Below are 21838 nucleotides of genomic sequence, written 5' to 3' on the forward strand. Positions count from 1 at the left end.
TCATAATAACTTTAAAAATAGTAATAAATATATAAATTAAGAGATAAATTTTTAAAGTGTAACATGTTTGTATTTGTCAAGAAGAAAAATGTTTATTTTAACACAAAAAAGAAGGTAGTGTAATACTTACATCTCTAAGTAAATATTAGTATAAAGAATGTTTTAATGGTAATATTTTTTTTTGTAACAAACAAAAGCTAACGAAAATTTTAATAAAATATTTAAAAAAAATAGATAAAATGTCACATATTGAAACTCTTCAAAGAGGAGACTATAAATTTTAATATTAAAGGAAAAAATAATATAATATTTGTATCTTTTACGGGAAGGAAGTGTAGTTCACTCTAAAAAATAAATATAATTTTTTTAATGCAAATATGAGATATCCACTTATTAGGAAATAAAAAATAAGATTAATCTGAATATTTTATATTTTAAAAACTAACTATATATTTGGGGGGAAAAATCCAAAATATATGAAACATGAGAATATGATATTAAGTTCAGTTTCCTATAAACAATGTGCTTTCTTTTTTTAATACCAATTTTGATACTTAAAAACAAGCGCAGCCATAAGATTTTTTTTGAAAAGTCAATCAAATTCCACAAAGTTTACTTTAGATTTAAAGGGTATTTATTTTAATTAAATTATACTTTTCATGATTCACTTTCAGCCACGTTAAACAAGATTATAAACACGATCTTGGTCATTCATTCATAACGTTTATCTACATACACATGCTTATAGTACGTTTATTTAGACACCAAGTCTTTTCTCATAAAATTACATATTTCGTCACAATTATTTAATATTTTATTTTTAAAATATTACGTGAGAGTTATGAATAAGAGTTGCTTATTTGTTAAGAACTCTTATTTATTTTTAAAAGAAATATATCAAAAAATTATAATTTAAATTTATTAAAACATTTTTAAATAAATAAATAGATCATTTTTAATAATATTTAAATATGTTTTTAGTTTATTAAATTTAAGATAAATTTATTTTAAATTTTTCAAATTTTAAATTAATTATTTAATTTATGTAATTTCAAAAAAAAAATATTGATTTAATTCTTATACTCAAATTTTATCAACTAATCTATCAAATATTTATATAAATCTATTTATTGATATTTTTATTAATAAAATAACAAATTAAACTCAATGATATTGTATAATTATATTAATATATTTCTTTTGTTTTCAAATATATTATTAATAATATAAAATATTAAAATAAAATTTTTAAAAATTATAAGAATAAATATAACAATTTTAAGTTTGAGAAGAAAAAAAATATACTCTTAAATTTAAAAATTAAAATAAAAAACTTAATTTGATATGAACTGTTTTGAGATGATGTAGATTCGGCTGACAGAAGTCTTGTCAATCAGTCACTGATTGACGTGTATCTTCTTTTTATTCATGTACTTTCACCTTATCTCGACAACATCATATACATTAATATTAATTTTTTTTCCCAGATTATTCCACCAATCTCAACGGCTTTTATTTAATTTTAATCCATTCTCCCAATTTTTTTATTGGTTAGACTAAAGCAAAAAAGGACACAAGCAGATGATAAAATACTTGATAATTAATTGAAGTGAATTTGTATATAGTGTGCGAAGGGTGAAGGAACCTTTTGCAGTGACCAAAATGCACGTTTTGTTTTTCTTTAAAGGATACCAAATATGCTGCATGCACCGTCTGAGGATAGCTAGTGGCTAGAGAGACGTAGAGAATGGGACTTTTCAGTTATGGTTGAGGATCTTGAAGTTGCAAGTCAAATGGTAAAATCCCAAATATAAAAACAAGGTGACGAGAATAGAGCCAAAAACTGCCTCTACTTTAGTTTTGTTTGTTTGCGTGGGTGAACCAGACTTTTCTTCAAGAGTACCACGCGTTTACGACAAGCACAACCCAACTTATGCAACGAATAACAACTTTATGCCATTTTAATATTACTTGCAATGCCTTTTTGAGTTGGAACTCCTCACTTCTCATCTAAAGCCAGTTGCTCCGCCGAGAGGTTTGGCAAGAATCCACTGTGTGACAAAGACCTTTCAGGTTTTACAAATTTGACAATCAAAACTTTTGCTTAAGCATGGCATTGATCGTTGAATCATCAAATTCTTTGAATTTAAACCAAGGCAGATAAACAAAACACTCCAAAGAATGTATATTACTCGGGCACGTGTTTGAGAGAAAAACTCGTTCCATGAGAAAGAGCCGTATACAAGACCTCTAATGCTTCACAAGTAACATTAAAATAAACATGACTTAGTTGACAACTTATCCTCGGCAGCATGAGCCGTATCGTCTTGAATTCCAAGGAGACTCCCTCTCTCTATTATAATCATAACATCCTCAGTGGGCTCAAAGTTGGGGAAATTTTTTTAATGGGCCTTCTCATTGTCCAACTTAAAATCAGTGTTGTGGGTCAAGCAAGTATGTTGCTCCCATTAAAATCTTCAGTCACCAGGCTCTTGCGTTTGCACCAACATAAGTACTCGGGAATTGGCCCATCATTTCCAATAACCCAGACATGCTCAGCAACATCGCCCAATGTCATCCTTAGTTCTGGGTCTGCACAACATCAAGTTCAATTGAGAACCATAAAATGATGAGACCCCCCAAAAAAATAATTAGGATGATAAAAAGTTTGTCTAGGGAAAGGAAGAGCAAAACATGGAATATTTAGTCATGTCTGGGAAAGTGGAATGCGATATACCTTTGCAAAGTAATCCTTCTATTAAGTTCTTTAACAGGGGGTTAATGTCATCTGGCAGAACTAAAGGATCATTGACTATCTGGATAAGGAAGAAAACATCAAGCTCAGATTTTTGTGATAGGTTAAAGAAAGTAACATGAATTCTATGTAATAACACTAGAGGGTAAATTTATATATATTTTACTTTATCATATGTGTCTTGAAGAGTGTCTCCAAGAAATGGATATTCACCCAATATCATACAGTACAAAGTAACTCCTACAGCCCACGTGTCTGAAGCTTTACCATGATAAGTAAGACCTAAATAATACGAACAAAATAGCAGTGAGAATATGTACTTTCATAGAGTCCATGGAGCACAGTATCAAGCAAGGTTGAAAAGAAATCTGTAACCTAAACAACATTCTGGTGCTGTGAAAACAGGAGTGCCAGGTGATCGACGAAGTTCATCATTGCCATCCTGAAAAATAAACCAAAGTATTAATTCCTTATTAGTTGTGAGGATATATCTTAGTACACATGTAATGTCACCAATATATCAAAGGGAGAAGTTTGAAAGGGTGAGTGAATGTGCTTGGGGATGTAGAAAACAATAATTAAATCAAAATATATTATTTTCTACGCTTGATTAATCATTTTGAGGAAAAATACCAACTTCCTAGGTCCTGACCTCCATTCTAAGATTAGCTAAACTCTTCTGTATACCATCGAAGGAAAATTAACTGTCAAAATACTGCTGTGAACCTATTGCCATGGTATTTGCAAGAGTGGAGTAAGAATCCCATCGATTTGCAAAGCCACGATATCAGCACAATGAAGCAAAAACATCAACAAAACATGAGGCTTCTGCCTCTTAAAATTATGTAATTGGCACATTAATGACTTTGAGCTTTCAAATGAAGTATTAACAAGGTACCAACTTTCTTTCAAACAATCAAATTTCGATTTCACACAAAATGTAAGAGGATTGGAGAAAATTTTCAGCATTCCCATATTTTCAAGTGTCAAACAGTTCAGTAATCACATCACCTCAAAAGCCTGGCTGACACTGAAATCCCCTATCTTTACTGTGCCATGACGAGTAATCAACAGATTATCAGGTTTTATATCCCCATGCACTATATTCTGCATTGAAACAAATTAATATAGAATCACCATACTGACAAAGTCAAACTATTTCAAAGCATGTAACATTAATGAGACTGAACACGTACAATAAATGATATTTTGGTAACCAAGTTTTTTACGCACACATCTAATATCATGAATTTAGTGATATGCAAAAAATAGACTTCAGTTAACTTTAGGCACAAGCATAAATATTATCAGCTTCACGTTGACAACAAAACTAATTTTAAGAGTGCAAAGGATAGCTGATAGCGTACATTAACCTAGAGGTTAGCCAAAAAAACATTTGCAATAGTGTCTACTAGTAATTCAATTCATAAAGTTTTTTTTATTTATTATTATTATTTTTTTTTTTAGAAAAACCATGAAAAAGTGAAAGACATAAACTTACATAACTATGAAAACCACATGATGGAATGTAAAAGTGAATGTGTGTATGTGCGTGTGTGTGAGAGAGAGAGAGAGAAGAGAGGAGGGGGGCATACAGTCATCATTAACCACAAAAAAGATTGGTTGAGAGATAATACATGAGCATGGAGATATGTTAATCCTGAGACTATGTCACGCATGTATTTCCTAGCAGTCTCTTCACCTAATGCACAACGACGACCTGTACCCTCACAAACCCATTTGCTTTCCACATATTCAAGTACTGTAAAAGTAAACAACAGCAGTTAAGCATTGAACTAATTAGAGATTCTTAATCGAACTTGAGGCTCAAATACATATGTACAAATTTCAGGAGCAGTCTTCATTAAATAACAAAACCAAGAAGAAACTAGCCACAAGTACCCATGTAGAAGTCATCTGACTCTGGGTCATCAATCACCTCAATGAGATTGACTATATTAGGATGTTCTACCATTTTCATAATCAGTACCTGAAAATAATGTAATTGTCTATTAAAATACCGCAGGGACAGAAGAACATCAAAAAGATTTAAAAAAATAATAAAATGGAACATAAAACACTGGCAACAGAATAAAAAACGTTCCTATTTTTCAAATTGACCTATATGCATGCCATGGTATAAGAAAGAATCACAGAACACAGATGGCACTATATTCCATAAGAACAGTAACTCTCTAGGAGCAACAAATTAGTAGCAGTTACTATATACTGTGAGTGAAAATAAAGTGCCACATGAAGCAGTAGCAGGCAAGCTGATAGGTAATGACCAATATGTTGGCCAAGTTTAAATATATTTACACTTGTATAACATTTCTAGCACAAATTATGATTGAGGATATTAAAAGGAAAAGGCCAATGCCCTGACCATGAAATGTGGACCCTCCCAGCCAACCCCATATTGTTCATAAAAAAGGGATACTAAAAAGAAATATACCTCACGCAGAACATCAGTCATGGCAGTTTCAGATGGTGCAACACGAAGCTTTTGTAAATGAGACTTGTGAAAGGACTGCAGTTCAAAAGAGTTAACCTCAATAAATGACTATCTGCGGCTTTGTCTTGATAATAACATTGCATAAATGCATGTTGCAGTCTGCCTTTGATTAGTTTTTATGTTTATTCAGTCTTATAATGTAACTCAGCAATTTCTCAGTCACAAAAACTAGTCCAACAAACTACCAGTGTCACACTTCCATACTGTCAGGAGCAGTGACCCTGGCCATGTTACAAAAGCCCTGCTATTATAAAGTAATAACTTCCCGCTCACACCAAAAAGTTTCCTTACCTTAATTGCATAAGGCTTTCCGTCAACACAACTTTGATAGAGAGCCTGCAATGTGTATCAGGGCCGGGCTCAGGATAGTGGATTTGATGAGAATAGAGGGAAAAAAAAAACTCAAAAACGATGCTTACCACTTTGCCATAGCTTCCAGAGCCAATTTTATACTCTCGAACATATTCATTTATCATCTTGTTCCCATTTTCATCCTGAAGGGATAAAAACATTTAAATAAAAGGCCATGATAAAAATAAATAAATAAAAAAGATATACATTGCAGTATAAAGTTTTGACTAATACAGATCACCATTCAGACAGGTTTAGACACACTTAAACGATAAGAAATTCAAGACTAAGACTAAATTGTAGGATTTATAGTAAACTCTGTAAAATAATAGGGGAAAAGAAATTACACCAAAATAATTTTGTAAAATGGTAAAATTCGACCTTAATTCAGTATCATATTACCAAAAAAGGTAAAATAGTGTCTAAAACTAAACCCAACATCCCTTTATCTTGTAGCAGTCATTAAAAATTATCAAGAGTTCTTTTGTAATTATATTAAATAAATTTCACAAAAATTTAGGTAAAGGTCTGGATACCATAAAGTTATCAAAACACAATAACTGCAGTTTACACCGATAATGAACTCATGAACAGTCACATATCAAAACTAGCGAACCTAGTCCTGATGTTTCACTATAAACTGAAAGCAACTTTGTAGCAAAAGCAAAAACAAAATAAACTACCCCCACAGATACCTCTGAGCGAACAAGTTTGCAAGTCTCCTTAACAGGAAAGGGCCTACAAACCATGCCATTCTCAGCTCTAAAGTTCAAAATCTCCTCCGAACGGTTGCGTACAGCATGCAGCTCATTATCATCACTGGTGGCGTTACTAGTAACATCACCACTACACGTCTCATCACCTTCAGTTTCTCCATCCAATAATAGCTCCTGGGAGACAAAATTGTTGATGCTACGTCTAGACCGTCCTCGTCTTGGTTTTTTGACGAATCCAAAGCAACCACAGCAGGCAATCATTTTGGAAATTGAAAACCCCTTATAATCTCCCATCACAGCATCAATCTGACTCACCTCAAACGGTTAAAGCCAATAATATCCTAATAACTAACTTCTCTGCTGACCCTGCAAATTGCTTTCACAATAGTACTCTCATCAAAAATGGGTGAAAGCCAAATTGGGATACCTCAAATGCACAAAACAAGATTGTAACTGCTCCTTAAAGGAAAAATAATTACCTGATATGACAGGAAGGGAAGGGCCTCAAGCCCTGTTTAACATTGCTATTCTAAAGGATGCCATTCAGCTAGGTGGAGAAAACGGCTACAGAAATTAAAGCCACTACGATTCACACCCAACATTGCGACAACTCCAGTTTATAACAACGGTTGCAGGCTCAGCCCACAACTCACCACCAAGAAATTCGTTGACCTGGACAAGAAACACATTTTAAAAATAAAAAAATAACATTGAATAAATTGGGGAAAAAAGAAAACAGAAGCTTTGGACGCCATCAAAGAGAAACGTCAACGACAGAGTCTATCATTATAATTAATAATTAATAATGAAAGGTTCAACAATTAACCTCTCTTTGTTTTTTCCTTGGGGAAAATGACAAAATGGAAGAACCCTATCTCTGCGGCTCCGAAAGCCTGAAATTCCAGCACGAATCAAGGGCTTTCAGAGTAAGACTGGGAACTCAAAATCCAAAATTGAATCGAGAAAGCTGCAATTACCACAGGAGTAAACCGAGGGAAACGAAAACCCTATTGCAATTGCAATTGTGAATGAGGAGGAGAACGCGTTGGATGGAGGAATCGTAATGCGGAAAAACCCTAGGCGGAAGGAAGAAATCGATCGGGACGAAAAGGGTAGAAAGAGACTGAACAAAAAATGAATAAATACAGCGAAATGTGAATGTGCGAAGCTAAAAAGAGGGGCAGTATTGCAATTAAAAAAAATTGTTCAATTTTTAGGAGGAATTCAACAACGGTAACAGGTTGGCCACGTTGGGATCACTCATTTATCAGACTAAAAATACAACTTAGTATAACAGTTTCTAGCATAGAATTACAACGATATCTCATTATTAGACACGCCATAAATGTATTTTTAATTTTAAAATAAATATTTTTAATATACACACACTGAAATTCATTCTTAGTATTTTCTTATTAATACTATTAATATAATAAAAGACAACTTTTGTTTTCTATATTTCTTTTGTTTCAGTAAAGGTAGGAATAGGATTCTTAAAATGTTTTGGGGCTCAATGACAAAGAAATAAACATTTTTTGTTCCAACGGTGAATAGTAACCTTTTGAAGTGTTTAAGGTTATCAAACTTCAGTTGAATTCTTTTATTTTCGGGGGAGGTTCGACTATTTATTAAGTACTCAAGTTTGTTACACGTTAATGTCCTTAATTTTGTTTGAATATATGATTCTACCTCCATCTTACTCCGGGCTTCGAACAATGTCATTTCGCAATTATGCATTAATAATCATATGATCAAAAGTTTAACAATTATTGAAGTTGTGGCATCTCAAATCTCAAATTCGAAGAAGGGTTTTCTTCTTCATGTTTTTTATAACCATTTGCTTCGAACCAAGGACTGCTTAATACTGCCCAATCACTACAAGGAAGACATTCTTCATTAACGAATTTTTGGCATGCTGTGTAATTGCATTTGTACCCAAGAGACAAAGACAAATGCAGGGCCTACCATGATATTTTACATCGCAATCATTTTCTTAAATGTTGTACTAGTCACATGCACTAAAGTTTTGCATCGATACCTACTCAATAATGAAAGGTTCAACTTGTTTGAAAAGGCTCACAATTTCTTGATGACAGTTAAGTGCTTGTTTGGATTATATTTTGGAAATTCTCTCATTCCAAAGTAGAAAAATGAAAAATAACAATTTGTTACAGAAAAATGAAAAGTAACAATTTGTTACTTTGTCCAACGGCAATTTAAGGATTGAAACTGCTACCACCGGCTGATTTACGAAATAGCACTTGCAGAAGCATTGGGTCGATTCCTATTTATCAAACTTATGAATTGCAAAATCAAATGCTCCATACATTCTTTTCCAATACAGTAAAATTATGTCCATCCAACATTTCTCGTGCGGAAAAATCCTTACTCTTAATTTCCAACTTCTTACTGTCTAGTTTCCTTACAGTATCACCAATCATGAGAACAAATTGTCCAGCAAGTTGGGAAACCAGCCATCTATTTTGGTAGAAACAAAAATAAAAATACCATTTATCACATATCTTGCATCAGCTAAGAGACTTTTCTCTTTTATTGCATGTGCGACTACACTGTTTTAGTTGACTATTTTTTCTTGGATGTACCTAAAATACAAATCTACCTTGGCTTAATAGGAAGCATCTTCAGCCAAGAGTCTAAAAGACAATTCGGAAGTGTTCTTGTTGCAACATGTCTCTATGCACAAGCAGCTTCAACAGCTAAACTCTTAGCCACGCCTCTACAAGGGTCTCCAAATGTGTCAATTGAGATTCCAACACTACAACTGCTAGATCCAATGCATGCCTGTTTAAGATCATTTGAGTCAGTCTAAACCAAAGTGAAACATATCAATGTAACAAGGAAAAGAGAAGGCTAAGAATCTGTTTGAATACAAACTTAAAAGAGTTTTTTAGAGTTTATCTATTGAAAATAAAGAGTTTTTTTCAGTACAGAAGCTCTTAAAAACACTTTTATCTAGTACAGAAGCTCTTAAATACACTATTATCTTGTATAAAACAGACTCTAAATATTAGATTATACCTTCTGCACGATAGACAGAGCCTTGTTGCTGCTACAGCGTCCATGGTGGAAGTTTCCGCAGGTCCCAAGGGGTGTTCCATAGCTTGCAAATTTAATGGAAGAGATGACCTGGCTATGATGAGGGCAAGTGAGTGATAGTACAGGACCTACTTTTCTTCCTGATTCTGTATCTGAGTTCCACAAGTCTACAGGTGGTGGATGAGAATCTGATACATGTGCACACAAGCTTTCTGTCTGTTTTGTGACAAAAGATATTTGTGTTGGATCACCTCCACTTTCCTCAAACAATACAAGAGTGTTGCCACTTGGTTTCAACCAAGATCGCGGTACATGGTATCTGCAACAGGGTTAATGTCTCGGTGAGATTATAGAGTCAAGATTATTTCATTTTCCAACTTTTCTCATTGTTGTAAAATGTAATTAGGACAGATTTGTGACAGATTTGTTCTATAATGATTAGGAGATTTGTTCTGTAATTAGGACAGATTTGTTCTATAATAATTAGGAGATTTGTTCTGTAATTAGGACAGATTTGGCTGATTTGATTTGTACAGTTTTTATTTCCTTATTTCCTTAATTAGGAGACTAGTAGTCTATATAAATATATTTTGTACAGACTCTCAATAATTAAGCAATTCAAATATTATTCAAATAATATTCTGTCTCTTTTTTCCAAGTTGGTATCAGAGCTCCCGATCCAGGGGGCTCTGCTTCCGCATCGTCTAGGCAGCCTTCATTGCTGCGAATTGAATCTGTTCACTTTTAGCACCTACCCAGCTGCTGTTCTTTGACCAAGCCACCACAGACTTGGTCGTCGACTATCCCTGATTCTGTCCCAGGGGTAGTTTTAAACGCGGTTACTGTTCACCAGACTCCTATTTCTGCATTTTATCATTCTCCCAATATGTCTGAAGATAAGACAGCCCCTGTTTTGAGTACCAACGATTTACAGGTTCTGCAAAGCCCTTATCGCCTTGATGGGCGAAATTATTTACAGTGGGCTCAATTGGTTCGCACAACCCTCAAGGGAAGAAAGAAGTTGAATCACATTGAAGGAGACCCTCCAGCCAAAACGGACCCAAAATATGAAGCTTGGGATGATGAAGACTCTCTGATCATGACCTGGCTGTGGCATTCTATGACACCGGAGATCAGCCGAAATTGCATGTTTTTCTCCAATGCAAAGGAAATTTGGGAGAACCATAGAAAGACATATTCTATGAAGAAGGATACTGCAGCGTGTTATGAAATAGAGAGCAAGATCTTTAATACCAAGCAAGGGAGTCTTTCAGTAACAGATTACTACGGAACATTGAATGGTTTGTGGATTGAGTTGGATCAATATCAGAATTTGAAAATGAAGTGTACAGTTGATTCAGACGCACTAACAGAATTCCTAGAAAGGGTGCGAGTCTTTAAGTTCCTACATGGACTAAACTCAGAGTTTGATCCGATTCGGGTTCAAATTTTGGGTAACAATAAACTTCCTTCTCTCTCGGAGGTGTTCCACATTGTACGAGGTGAAGAAACTCGGAGGTTAGTTATGTTGGAAGAAGGCAGTTCCATTGATGGTTCAGCCTTGGCTACGAGTAAGGGTCCTCTGGATGGTTCAGCCTTAGCTAGTGGCAAGGGTCCTATAAAAGGCTCTTCATTTGGAAAGCCACCAATAAAAACTAGTCGTGATGATCGGTGGTGTAGTTATTGCAGGAAGACGGGCCATACTAAGGAGACATGCTATAGGCTCCATGGGAAGGAGAAGGTCCTTGAGCGAACTGGAGGGTTCAAAGGGGGGCCTACACAACGACGTGTTAATCAAGTAACATCTGACCATGAAAGTGCCCCATCTATCCCACCAGCAGAAAATGAGGTACTAGCTCTCAGCAAAGCAGAGTTGGAACGCCTAAGGGCTCTTTGGACTCTCTTAGTAAGACATCTAATTCTTGTTCCTTAACCATGACTGGTAAGAGTTCTAGCTTCCTATCCTTTAATGCTTCTAATACTGAGAATATTTGGATTATAGACTCTGGTGCTACTGATCATATGACACCTCATTCTCCTTATTTTTCATCCTATACCACTTCATCTAGTAACCAACATATCACTGTTGCTAATGGTTCTCATACCCCTGTTATTGGTTGTGGCAACATTCAACTTCAATCTTCCCTCCTTTTAAAAAATGTGCTTCATGTTCCACAACTATCTAACAACCTCTTGTCTATTCATAAGATCACCCAAGACTTAAACTGTGCAGTCACTTTTTTCCATTCCCATTGTGTTTTTCAGGATCTTGCCACGGGGAGGACGATTGGAATTGCTAAAGAGCAAGACGGGTTATATTACCTACAACATGAAGATAGTAAAGAGTGCACCAAACAAAAGGGACTCACATCCAATCATCAGATGAGTTCAGAATCTTGGTCTTCCTCCCAGATATAGCTTCAACACAGGCGTCTTGGGCATCCTCCTTTTAGTGTCCTTAAGTCATTATTTCCTTTTTTGTTTACAAAAGTGTCGGTTGAGTCCTTTCATTGTGATGTTTGTCAATTTGCTAAACATCATCAAACAGTTTTTCTTCCCAGTAATAATAAAAGTTCAAAACCTTTTGATCTTGTTCATTCAGATGTGTGGGGGCCTGCATCTACTTCTAATATTTCTGGTGCCAAGTGGTTTGTTTCTTTTATTGATGACTGTACACTAGTCACCTGGATTTTCCTCATGAAAGATAAGTCTGAAGTTTTCCAATTGTTTTTTAATTTTTACCAAATGGTCCAAATACAGTTTGGGAGTCCTATTAAGAGATTGCGTTCTGATAATGGAAGAGAGTATGTAAATCAAAATCTCTCCAATTTCCTTAAAGAAAAAGGAGTTATTCATGAGTTAACCTGTGTGGACAGCCCCCAACAAAATGGGGTTGCAGAAAGGAAAAATCGTCATCTCCTTGAGGTTACTAGAGCATTACTCTTCCAAATGTCTGTCCCTAAGTCTTACTGGGGGGAAGTTGTTCTCACTGCCACATATTTAATCAATAGATTACCCTCTCGTGTTCTTGATGGTGTTAGCCTTGTTCAAGTCATGACCTCATTCTATCCTTCTATACCCATTATGACCAGCCTTCAAAGTCGTGTCTTTGGTTGCTCTGTTTTTGTCCATGTTCATAGCACTCATCGGGGAAAGTTAGATCCTCGGGCTATCAAATGTGTCTTCATAGGTTATGCCTCAAACAAAAAGGGATACAAATGTTATCACCCCCAAAGTCGTCGTGTCTATGTCTCCAAGGATGTCACATTTCATGAAACAGAATCTTTCTTCACTAGTACTCAGTGTCAGGGGGAGAGTAATCCAGAAGAAGCTAAGTTCCTTGAGTTGTCATCTATTCCTTTGTTGCAAGATTCCGCTCTTATGAAGGATAACAAAGACCCTGGACCAATGCAAAATAATGAAGTTAGACGTTTTGGGATCCAATATCAATGAAGAGAAAAACCCGACCTGGTCGAACAGCAAATTCAATTGTTCGAACCGGAGGTAAGAACTCATAATCTTGAGGACACCTTCAATATCTCTTGTGATCTTAATCCAGATAATTTACCAATTGCCTTAAGAAAAGGAAAAAGATCTTGTGCCAAATATCCTATATCCCAATTTGTGTCTACTAAAAATCTTTCTATGCAGCACCAAAGTTTTATTTCAGCTATTGATTCTATCATAATCCCTACATCAGTACAAGAAGCCTTAAAGGATAAGAACTGGGTTCAAGCCATGAACGATGAAATGGGTGCATTGGAAAGGAATGAGACTTGGGAGATTGTAGATAGACCAAAGGATAAGAAAGCAGTGGGTTGTCGGTGGATATACACAGTTAAGTATCGCTCTGATGGCTCACTAGACAGGTATAATGCGAGGCTGGTTGCCAAAGGATACACCCAAACCTATGAGATTGATTATGACGAGACTTTTGCTCCAGTGGCAAAAATGAATACTGTCAGAATTATCCTCTCCTTGGCAGCACACTTTGGTTGGGAGATGCATCAGTTCGATGTTAAAAACGCCTTCCTGCATGGAAGTTTAGATGAAGAAGTATACATGGAAATTCCACCTGGATATGGTGTTGCTGGTGGAGGGAGTAAGGTTTGCAAATTAAAGAAAGCCTTGTATGGCCTTAAACAGTCACCTCGGGCCTGGTTTGGGAGGTTCACTCAGGCCATGGTATCTTTGGGGTACAAACAAAGCCAAGGTGACCATACTCTCTTCATAAAACATTCACAAGACGGAAAACTCACTCTACTTTTAGTCTATGTGGATGATATGATTATTGCAAGTGACAATGAGAAGGAAAAACAGAATTTGAGGGAAAAGTTGGCTGCTCAATTTGAAATGAAGGATCTCGGTAAGCTAAAGTACTTCCTTGGGATAGAAGTTGCATACTCCAAACATGGTATCTTTATTTCTCAAAGGAAATACATTCTTGATCTTCTTAAAGAGACTGGTAAGTTGGGCTGTAAGACCACTGGAGCACCCATAGAGCAAAATCATAGAATTGGGAATAATGAGGAAAGCCCAAAGGTGGATAAGACACAGTACCAGAGACTTGTGGGAAAGCTCATCTATTTATCCCACACCAGACCAGACATAGCCTATGCGGTTAGTGTGGTTAGTCAGTTCATGCATGATCCAACAGAAAAACACTTGCAAGCAGTAAATAGAATTATTCAGTACTTGAAGGCTTCTCCAAGGAAAGGATTACTATTTAAAAAGGAGGGGAACTTATCCATGGAAGTGTATACTGATTCTGACTATGCAGGACCAGTTGTTGATAGGAGGTCCACCATAGGATATTGCATGTTCTTGGGTGGAAATTTGGTGACATGGAGGAGCAAGAAGCAAAATGTGGTTGCAAGATCAAGTGCAGAGGCATAATTTAGAGCTATGGCACAAGGGGTCTGTGAACTGTTATGGATGAAGATAATACTTGATGACCTCAAAATAAAGTATGAAGCTCCTATGAGACTGGTTTGTGATAATAAATCAGCCATCAGCATTGCGCACAATCCAGTTCAACATGATCGGACAAAGCACATAGAGATAGACCGACATTTCATTAAGGAAAAATTGGACAGCGGTCTTATAGCCACCGAGTACATTCCCACCGAGTACATTCCTTCAAGACTGCAGTTGGCAGACATGTTCACTAAGGGACTTCCCACCGAGCAGTTTAAAGATCTTACTTGCAAGCTGGGAATGATAGATATACATTCACCAGCTTGAGGGGGAGTGTTGTAAAATGTAATTAGGACAGATTTGTGACAGATTTGTTCTATAATGATTAGGAGATTTGTTTTGTAATTAGGACAGATTTGTTCTATAATAATTAGGAGATTTGTTCTGTAATTAGGACAGATTTGGCTGATTTGATTTGTACAGTTTTTATTTCCTTATTTCCTTAATTAGGAGACTAGTAGTCTATATAAATATATTTTGTACAGACTCTCAATAATTAAGCAATTCAAATATTATTCAAATAATATTCTGTCTCTTTTTTCCAAGTCTCATTTATGATATCCAACACTTACAGTGCCTGTGATGGTTTTCCACAATTCTTGCGACATTTGGATGCACTATAAGGTCCTCTATAATTGCATGAGTCTGTGCAACCAGCATTTGGAGAGACATATGTAGGCCAGTATCGCCCAATGCTTTGCCCGTTCACCCAAGCCTCACCTTTTCCCATTCCAGTGAAGTCAATTGCAACTGGATTATTGCCGGATGGAGCAGCAAAGTTTGTCTAATCCAACATGTACTACATTAGTTAGTTGCAGAAATATTTTTCTTAAAGTAGCAAACCTCCTTACTTATAACAAGTGAAACATGAAAATGAAAATCAGATTACCTTGTACCAAGTCAATGGTTGATTCTTAGGGAAGGGTGATTGTGACCATTGTACAGAACTACCACTAGACAGACCTAAGTCTTCACCTTTGAGGCCAACCTGTATCAAGAAAATTAAGACTGCATCCTATGACTTCAACCAACAAGGAAATATGGAATCCAATTGGCTAAAGTTCTATATCTCTGGGCTCTTGAAAATAACAATAATTGCATTTGATTTCTTCTCTTATTGATCTATGAAATTCGTTGGTTGGAAAAAAAATAAATTAATGCAACATACAAGTAAACTTTATGGAAGGATTTATGTATTCCATGAATCTCACCAATGTTTACTTAAGGTACATAGAAAGGAGAAAGAATAGTCTTCAACCAGATATGAAGACTAACCTGATATGTCCACTTCTGGGAGGAGAGATCAATAGTGTTGCCATTTGTCGAACCTTTCAATATCACTGGACCAGTGATCCCAGCACCCCATGTGTCAAAAAATGCTCCATAGTTCTGATGTGTACAAGGTTCAGTTAGTCAATGTAGTAATGACCAATGAGATAAATCACTAGTTGAGCAAGCTAGATCATGTGGAATGGAAAGCTGAACCTGAAGGCCCACGGTTAAACTCAATAGATCAATTGTGTTCTTTCCAGCCACTAGTGTGACAGGGATGTCCACAGTAAACTTAGATTTGCCACTGTTGCCTGCTTGACTACCTGAAAAGTTTTCAGGAATATCGCAGATAATTAATTAGTTAATTCAAGAAGTTAATTGTAAGAATAAACTCTATACATTTTAGGAAGGAACACAATGAGCTACTGCTCTTATGTTATTACTTGATTTCAAATCAATCTTGATTTTATTTTCCGAACATCTTCAAAGCAATTCCAATTTTGCATGAAAAACAAGGCCAGAATTACAATCATGAATCATGTTAAACATGGTGTATCCTCTTCTACACATTTAATGAATCTAGAGTTTCGTAACTAACATATTTTGAACTGTCTGTGATAGAACAGACTAGTACCAAGTGTTCCATGTAATATCAGTGATTGATTTTGATTCGAGTAATATACATTGCCACTTCTGACTTTTAGTCGTAAAGTCAAAACATTTAGGCTAGAACTAGAACAGTCATCATTGCTTTAATTTTATTTACCTGCGAGCTTCCCGTTGATGAAAGCATGAAGGGCATGACCAAGTGATTCAATATGAAGGACAGTTTGAGAACTGGCATCACCCTTATAATCAAGGCTTTCAAAAAGAACACAAGAACAGTGTTATCAAGGAACAGAGAACTATAGGTTAGAGGAAATGACTATCAACCTCAGAGGCCTATATCTACCTTATTGAGTACCACAAGTAATCACTTTTATCAGCTGTTGTATTTATTTGCTCCAGTAATCCAGTTTGTGAGAATGAATTGTCCTTCGAAATGCCCACTGGTTCACTTATCCAACTCCATCCTGTACTAGAAGCTTCTAAAGAACCAATATCTTCTTTTGAAGATTCAGCTATGAAGCTTGAAATTGCAGATGCAGAATTAATCTGTCATACAAATGTTAGTTTTACTACATGCTACTTACTTCTTGGATAGCAGATAATAGAAAAGATTTTGGCTATCAATACTATTAATTTCACTTTCATAGTAACTCCACTCAATTAAACTATCTGTTTTGATTGGGAAATCAACCAATATCACATTTATTGTCAGGGAAACAACCACTCATTAGTGAAGCCGCAAACATGAAAATAAAGTTGTTGAGGCAAACCTTTGCAGTATTAAGCACTACATTCTTGCAGTCTGGTAAGATGCTCACAGACCATGCAGGCAAGTGATATGAATTGCCACTGAAATTTACTGTTACATCAGAAGTGGTGCCTACATTAGCAAGGAAGGCCGCACATACAGATCCTGTCTTGTAAACTGCAGCCTGGGGTTTAGATAGTTAAAAAATACATTATGGAGAGACTAATTGTTCATAAAGCATATATAATGTGGTGATGCAGAATGTAAAACAGGTATCAGCATTTTGTCACAAATAATAAAAAGCAACACTTGGGAAATTGCAAAGGAGGTGGTAACCAGAGAAACCTATGCCAATGAGCCAGTGTACCAGTTGATAATTAAGTTATCCACTCTACACCGGGCATTTCCAGGGAAACAAACTCACAAATTTTATATGCTACGAGAATTTCAGGTACTGAAAAAGTTTATCCAGAAATTATATCCCAAGACATGGAGTAATACGTCGTAATGGACCAAAATTTCAATACAAATCACTCATACCTCTAGGTTTGGACCAAGGGATGTAATTGTTGGATCAGTAGCTATCAATGCTTCCTCACAAAGCTTTATGGCTTTATGAACTTCTTTAAGGTGGCCCCACTTAGGCTGTCTAATAAGCCCTGAAGCATTCAGTAAAGATATTTATAAAAATCCACACAAAATTGTCCAGTGTAATTTGTCTTCTATAAAAAACAAATAAATTGTACATACAATTATTTATCTTCTTCAATGCATAAAGAAGCTAAGCTGCACTCAACTAACAATTGGTGGTGCATTTGTGATGTTTACAATGTCAAAAATGGATATGCAATATGAAGGTATAATGAGTGCATACCATACTCATCAATTGGTGCATCATAATCATAACTTGTAGCAATGAAAGGTCCACCAGAAGTTCGGTCAAAGTTAGTGCCTCCATGGTACTGTTTCAGAGAAGGCAATAAAGAGTTGCAGATTTCCTCTTAGGGATAAATTTTTTTCTTGAAGCATACTTAAAATGAACTTAAGCCAAATTTAAGCTTGCAATACCATATAATAATTTTGAAATGTTCCTCCTCGCTGGAAAAAGCGTGCCACAGCAAATGCAAGATCTTCCACAGGTCTGTAAGGAACAGCACCACCAAATGAAAGAAACCTAGCATTCCAAGGAATTCAAAAAGATTATTTAAAAAAAAAAAAAAGTAGAATCAAGAATGTGATGAGATACAAAACCAATTAGATAACAATTACAAGATATATTTCTTTGAAATAACTAACTGATTTAAATAGAAAAAGATACTAACCATCCACTCCAATTCTCAGTCCACATTTTTGGTTTTGTGTTGGAGTTTGGTGTAAATTGATCGCAGTAAAATCCATTGCATGTATTAATCTGTGGGTGGTTACAGTATCAATAAAGTGAAACGAATGTAGACAGAACACTCTTTGCTATTTCCAGGAAGACAACAATCTAGTAAAACATAAACAGCCAACAATTGATGTGGACAAAGATAAGGGAGAAAACTTACAATTGGATCAGGAGCATCAGATTGCTGACACATGACCCAGGGAACCCCTGTATCAAGAGATGTAGCCATAGTTGCTGCCCACTTGATGTAGGATTTAGCCGCAGCACCATAAGCCGAATCAATGTTTCCATACTCATTTTCAATCTGCATTAGAAAGTACAAATATTCTCATCTTGACAAACATAACCTTTTGACACAAAATAAAGCTCCAGAAAAATATTATAACTATACTTCAACAACTGGATGTTACTAATTTTATTTTATTTTGTTGAGAAAAAAAAAAAACATGTACGCAAAATTGACTATGTATATAACCAAAAATCATGAATTTGTGAAATCAAAAGCATAAAAACCTGAGATAAAATAACAGGTCCTCCCTGTGAGGCATATAGTTTCTCTTGCTTGATCATATCCACAATTTTGGCAGTGAACCGCTTCATTTCTGCCTGAAGACAAAGTTTTGGTAAGTAAATTCGGATCCGAGGATAACATAACAAAGCAGAAGGAAGAGGGTTACCTTGAAGGGTTCATTGTCAGTTCGGAACTTAATTCCCGGAATGAAGTGCAGCCAAAGAGGGAAACCACTGATGAGAAATGAGACCCCTCAATTAGACACAAACACTCCTAGAAAAGAAAACACAGAATGGACCAAACTTTACCCATAGTTCCATTCAGCACACACGTATGGTCCAATCCGAAGATGCACATATAAACCCGCCGCAGCCACTGTCTTCACAAATTTCACCAAATCCTTCCTCCCATCAAAATCATACTGCCAATATTCTTTTCATTAGTCTCATCATTCAAAACCACACAAAAAATAGCTCAACATTGCATGCTCTCAACAAATGCTGAAACTGGAAGCCATAAAAATATGCAACAAAAAATGGGAAGAGAAGAAATAGAACCTGGTCTCGAACTGGTTCGTGCAAGTTCCAGAAAACATAAGTTTCAATCACATCTAATCCTCCATCTTTGGATTTCTGAATAAGGTCTGGCCACATCTGCAACATTACCCTCTTTAAGTTCAAAGAAAAAACACACACAAGAGAGAGAGAGAGAGAGAGAGAGAGAGAGAAACCTCTGGAGTACTACGAGGGTAATGAATGGAACCAGAGATCAAGACCCTGCGCTTGCCATCGATGACCAATGCTCTGTGATCATACTCCACATTGGCGCAAAATAACGTGGGAGTGTGAATGCAGAGGAACCAAAACAGAACCAACACAATCTGTGTCGCTCTCATTTTTTCTTTATTGCCAGAACAGAGAGAAGGAAGCAAACCCAGAAGGAAAGGAAGAGACTTTTTGTGAACCAAAATGGCAACAAAAAATGGGGTTGCCTTGTTAACAAACACAATGCAAAGCAATCTGCAGTGCTTTTACGTGTTACTTGTGTTGAAATGCCATCGCAGAAACAGGTGGTAAAACTTGGAGAGAGGGAAGGGAATCAAAAGGGAGAGAAGTAGAGTGAAGAGTGGAGCTTAGCAGCAAATGTAATATCTATTTATTATTTATTATTAATTATTTATTGTGCAGTGAGAAAAGGACACGCCAAGTGTCAGGTATGTGTTAATGTAGGAAAAGGTTGTCGGTGGTGTTGCTCTGCGTGTCAATGGAACATAGAGGAAAATGGAGTGTTTTTCAATGTGGCATTTGAGAAGAATGTGGGATGTGAGATTTGGGCATTTGGCAGAAAAGATTAAACTGTTAAAGAAAGAGAGAAGAGAAGGGTATGAGTAAGCCGTAAGCATGAAGCTGTAACCAATAATAACCATACTGTTTCAGACAAAAACGTATATTAACCTTCATTTTCTTTCATTTTACTATTTGGATATTCAACTCAACTATTCTTGTTTTCTTTTTTGGTTCTGTTAAGTGTTAACCAATCTAAAAAGTGAAAGAAAAAGGTTAAAAGAAAAGGAAAAGGAAAGAAATAAGATGGTTTTCTAAATTAGAGTAGGAAAGCATGCAACATAACAAATTTAGTTTTTCCAAAACAAAAAATTAAGTAGGTCATTTTAATTATTAGTCTATAGTGATATGTGAAAGGGATACTTTCATTTTAATTATTATTTGTTCCTTATTTTATTGAATATAGTCTTATCTTTAAATATTTTTAATTATATTTTAATTTTTTCTCTCACTTTACACACTAATCAACAATTATCTCTACATTCATATATTACTTATATAACTTTTTTTTTATTTAATTCAAATGCAAAGAGGCTTGATCCCCACTGGTAAAAATAATATTAATATCCTAATACATTTATAATTTTATTATATATTTATATTTACTGTAATGCTAACTGATTATTCAATTATCTTAAGGATTCAAGTTTAAATTTAGTAGATGAAATAAATTTGATTGAGATGAAAATTTTCATTAAAGATAATTAGATAAGTTATTTGACGAATATTAGTCACTAAAAAATTAGTAAATACTTTTTACTAGTGACATGATTATAAAGAAAAATTGAAACACTATTTTTTTTCTATGATTTGTCTCTTCTAAAATGAAAGTTGCAATTTAAAAGATAAATTATAATAATAATCATTGTTTAAAAAATTAATGATGAAAAATCATGATAAAATTAAATATATATATATATATATATATATAATTATAAATTCACTATAATATTTATAGTTAAATTTTTAATTAAAATTATTATTATACGTTATTCTCTAAAAAGTAATTTTTTCTCTTTTTAAAAGAGTCAAATCCGTGTTTATGATATGGTTAAGTAATATGACATGATTATGTTAAAAAAAAACTAATAAGTGAAATGTATAATTTATTTCTTTAGAGTAAATAGTATATGCAAGTATCGTGCAAAGAAAAAAAATACATAATCTTATTTTTTTTTATTTTTATAATCTTAGTCTTTTAATTTTATAAAATTCACAATTTTAATCTCATTAAAGTTCATTCATTGATCATTAAAATTGTAACTTTGATCATAACCTAATATAGATAGGTTACACAATGATTAATATTTAATAATATTTAAGTTAATTTGTATTTTTAGTTTTATCTCATTTTTTTATTTTCATGAGATAAAAATAACTAATAATGAATTTTAATCTAAATATTAATTATCATATCATCTACTTAATATTATTAACATTACAATTTTAATGATTAACGAATAAATATTATATAAAGTGACTAAAATTATAAATTTTATAAAATTTAAAGACTTAAATTGTAAAATTAAAAATAGATAAATCAAAATTATGAATTTAATATTAGAGAGGAATAAAAATTGAATTCAGCCATATGTAT

General features: G+C 34.6%; 2 protein-coding genes across 4 annotated transcripts; both read right to left on the reverse strand.

Annotated features, from left to right (window-relative positions):
• Positions 1-2116: 2116 nt before the first annotated feature.
• Positions 2117-7533, reverse strand: LOC109819035 (serine/threonine-protein kinase GRIK1). 3 transcript variants are annotated; one of them, XM_083065538.1, is made up of 13 exons: positions 7164-7533; positions 6817-7009; positions 6305-6713; positions 5690-5764; positions 5562-5606; positions 5211-5285; positions 4658-4745; positions 4393-4517; positions 3767-3862; positions 3131-3197; positions 2922-3037; positions 2738-2816; positions 2117-2592 (listed from the first exon to the last, which is right to left on the reverse strand). In XM_083065538.1, exons 3-13 carry the CDS (start codon positions 6629-6631, stop codon positions 2447-2449), a joined length of 1239 nt encoding a protein of 412 aa, XP_082921664.1. In that variant the 5' UTR covers positions 6632-6713; positions 6817-7009; positions 7164-7533; the 3' UTR covers positions 2117-2446. The 3 variants fall into 3 exon arrangements, with proteins under 3 accessions (XP_082921664.1, XP_082921663.1, XP_082921665.1); XM_083065537.1 differs by having other exon boundaries at positions 6305-6703; positions 7164-7530; XM_083065539.1 differs by having other exon boundaries at positions 6317-6703; positions 7164-7520.
• Positions 7534-8641: 1108 nt separating this feature from the next.
• LOC109819051 (beta-galactosidase 8) lies at positions 8642-20254 on the reverse strand. Its single transcript, XM_020384636.3, has 19 exons — positions 19629-20254; positions 19456-19551; positions 19207-19319; positions 19065-19131; positions 18901-18993; positions 18548-18691; positions 18323-18411; positions 18069-18174; positions 17875-17962; positions 17541-17659; positions 17023-17184; positions 16596-16798; positions 16410-16504; positions 15857-15966; positions 15647-15760; positions 15261-15359; positions 14944-15155; positions 9377-9713; positions 8642-9139 (listed from the first exon to the last, which is right to left on the reverse strand). The coding sequence occupies exons 1-19, from the start codon at positions 19791-19793 to the stop codon at positions 9032-9034; spliced, it is 2520 nt and encodes an 839-aa protein (XP_020240225.2). The 5' UTR covers positions 19794-20254; the 3' UTR covers positions 8642-9031.
• Between the last annotated feature and the right edge of the window lie 1584 nt (positions 20255-21838).

This window comes from Cajanus cajan, chromosome 10, assembly GCF_000230855.2.
Source record: "Cajanus cajan strain Asha chromosome 10, NIPB_CcT2T_4, whole genome shotgun sequence".
Taxonomy (NCBI): domain Eukaryota; kingdom Viridiplantae; phylum Streptophyta; class Magnoliopsida; order Fabales; family Fabaceae; genus Cajanus; species Cajanus cajan.

What these genes read in the sequence shown, in the direction of transcription:
- LOC109819035 (XM_083065538.1), bottom strand. Translation starts at nt 6,631, where the DNA reads ATGGGAGATTATAAGGGGTTTTCAATTTCCAAAATGATTGCCTGCTGT. An exon ending in GTGTCAGCCAGGCTTTTGAG is followed by an intron (nt 3,198 to 3,766) that starts GTGATGTGATTA and finishes TTTATTTTTCAG; the next exon opens with GATGGCAATGATGAACTTCG. An exon ending in AGCACCAGAATGTTGTTTAG is followed by an intron (nt 3,038 to 3,130) that starts GTTACAGATTTC and finishes CGTATTATTTAG; the next exon opens with GTCTTACTTATCATGGTAAA.
- LOC109819051 (XM_020384636.3), bottom strand. Translation starts at nt 19,793, where the DNA reads ATGAGAGCGACACAGATTGTGTTGGTTCTGTTTTGGTTCCTCTGCATT. An exon ending in TGTGCTGAATGGAACTATGG is followed by an intron (nt 19,132 to 19,206) that starts GTAAAGTTTGGT and finishes ATTTCTCATCAG; the next exon opens with TGGTTTCCCTCTTTGGCTGC. An exon ending in CCCTTGGTCCAAACCTAGAG is followed by an intron (nt 17,185 to 17,540) that starts GTATGAGTGATT and finishes TCTAAACCCCAG; the next exon opens with GCTGCAGTTTACAAGACAGG.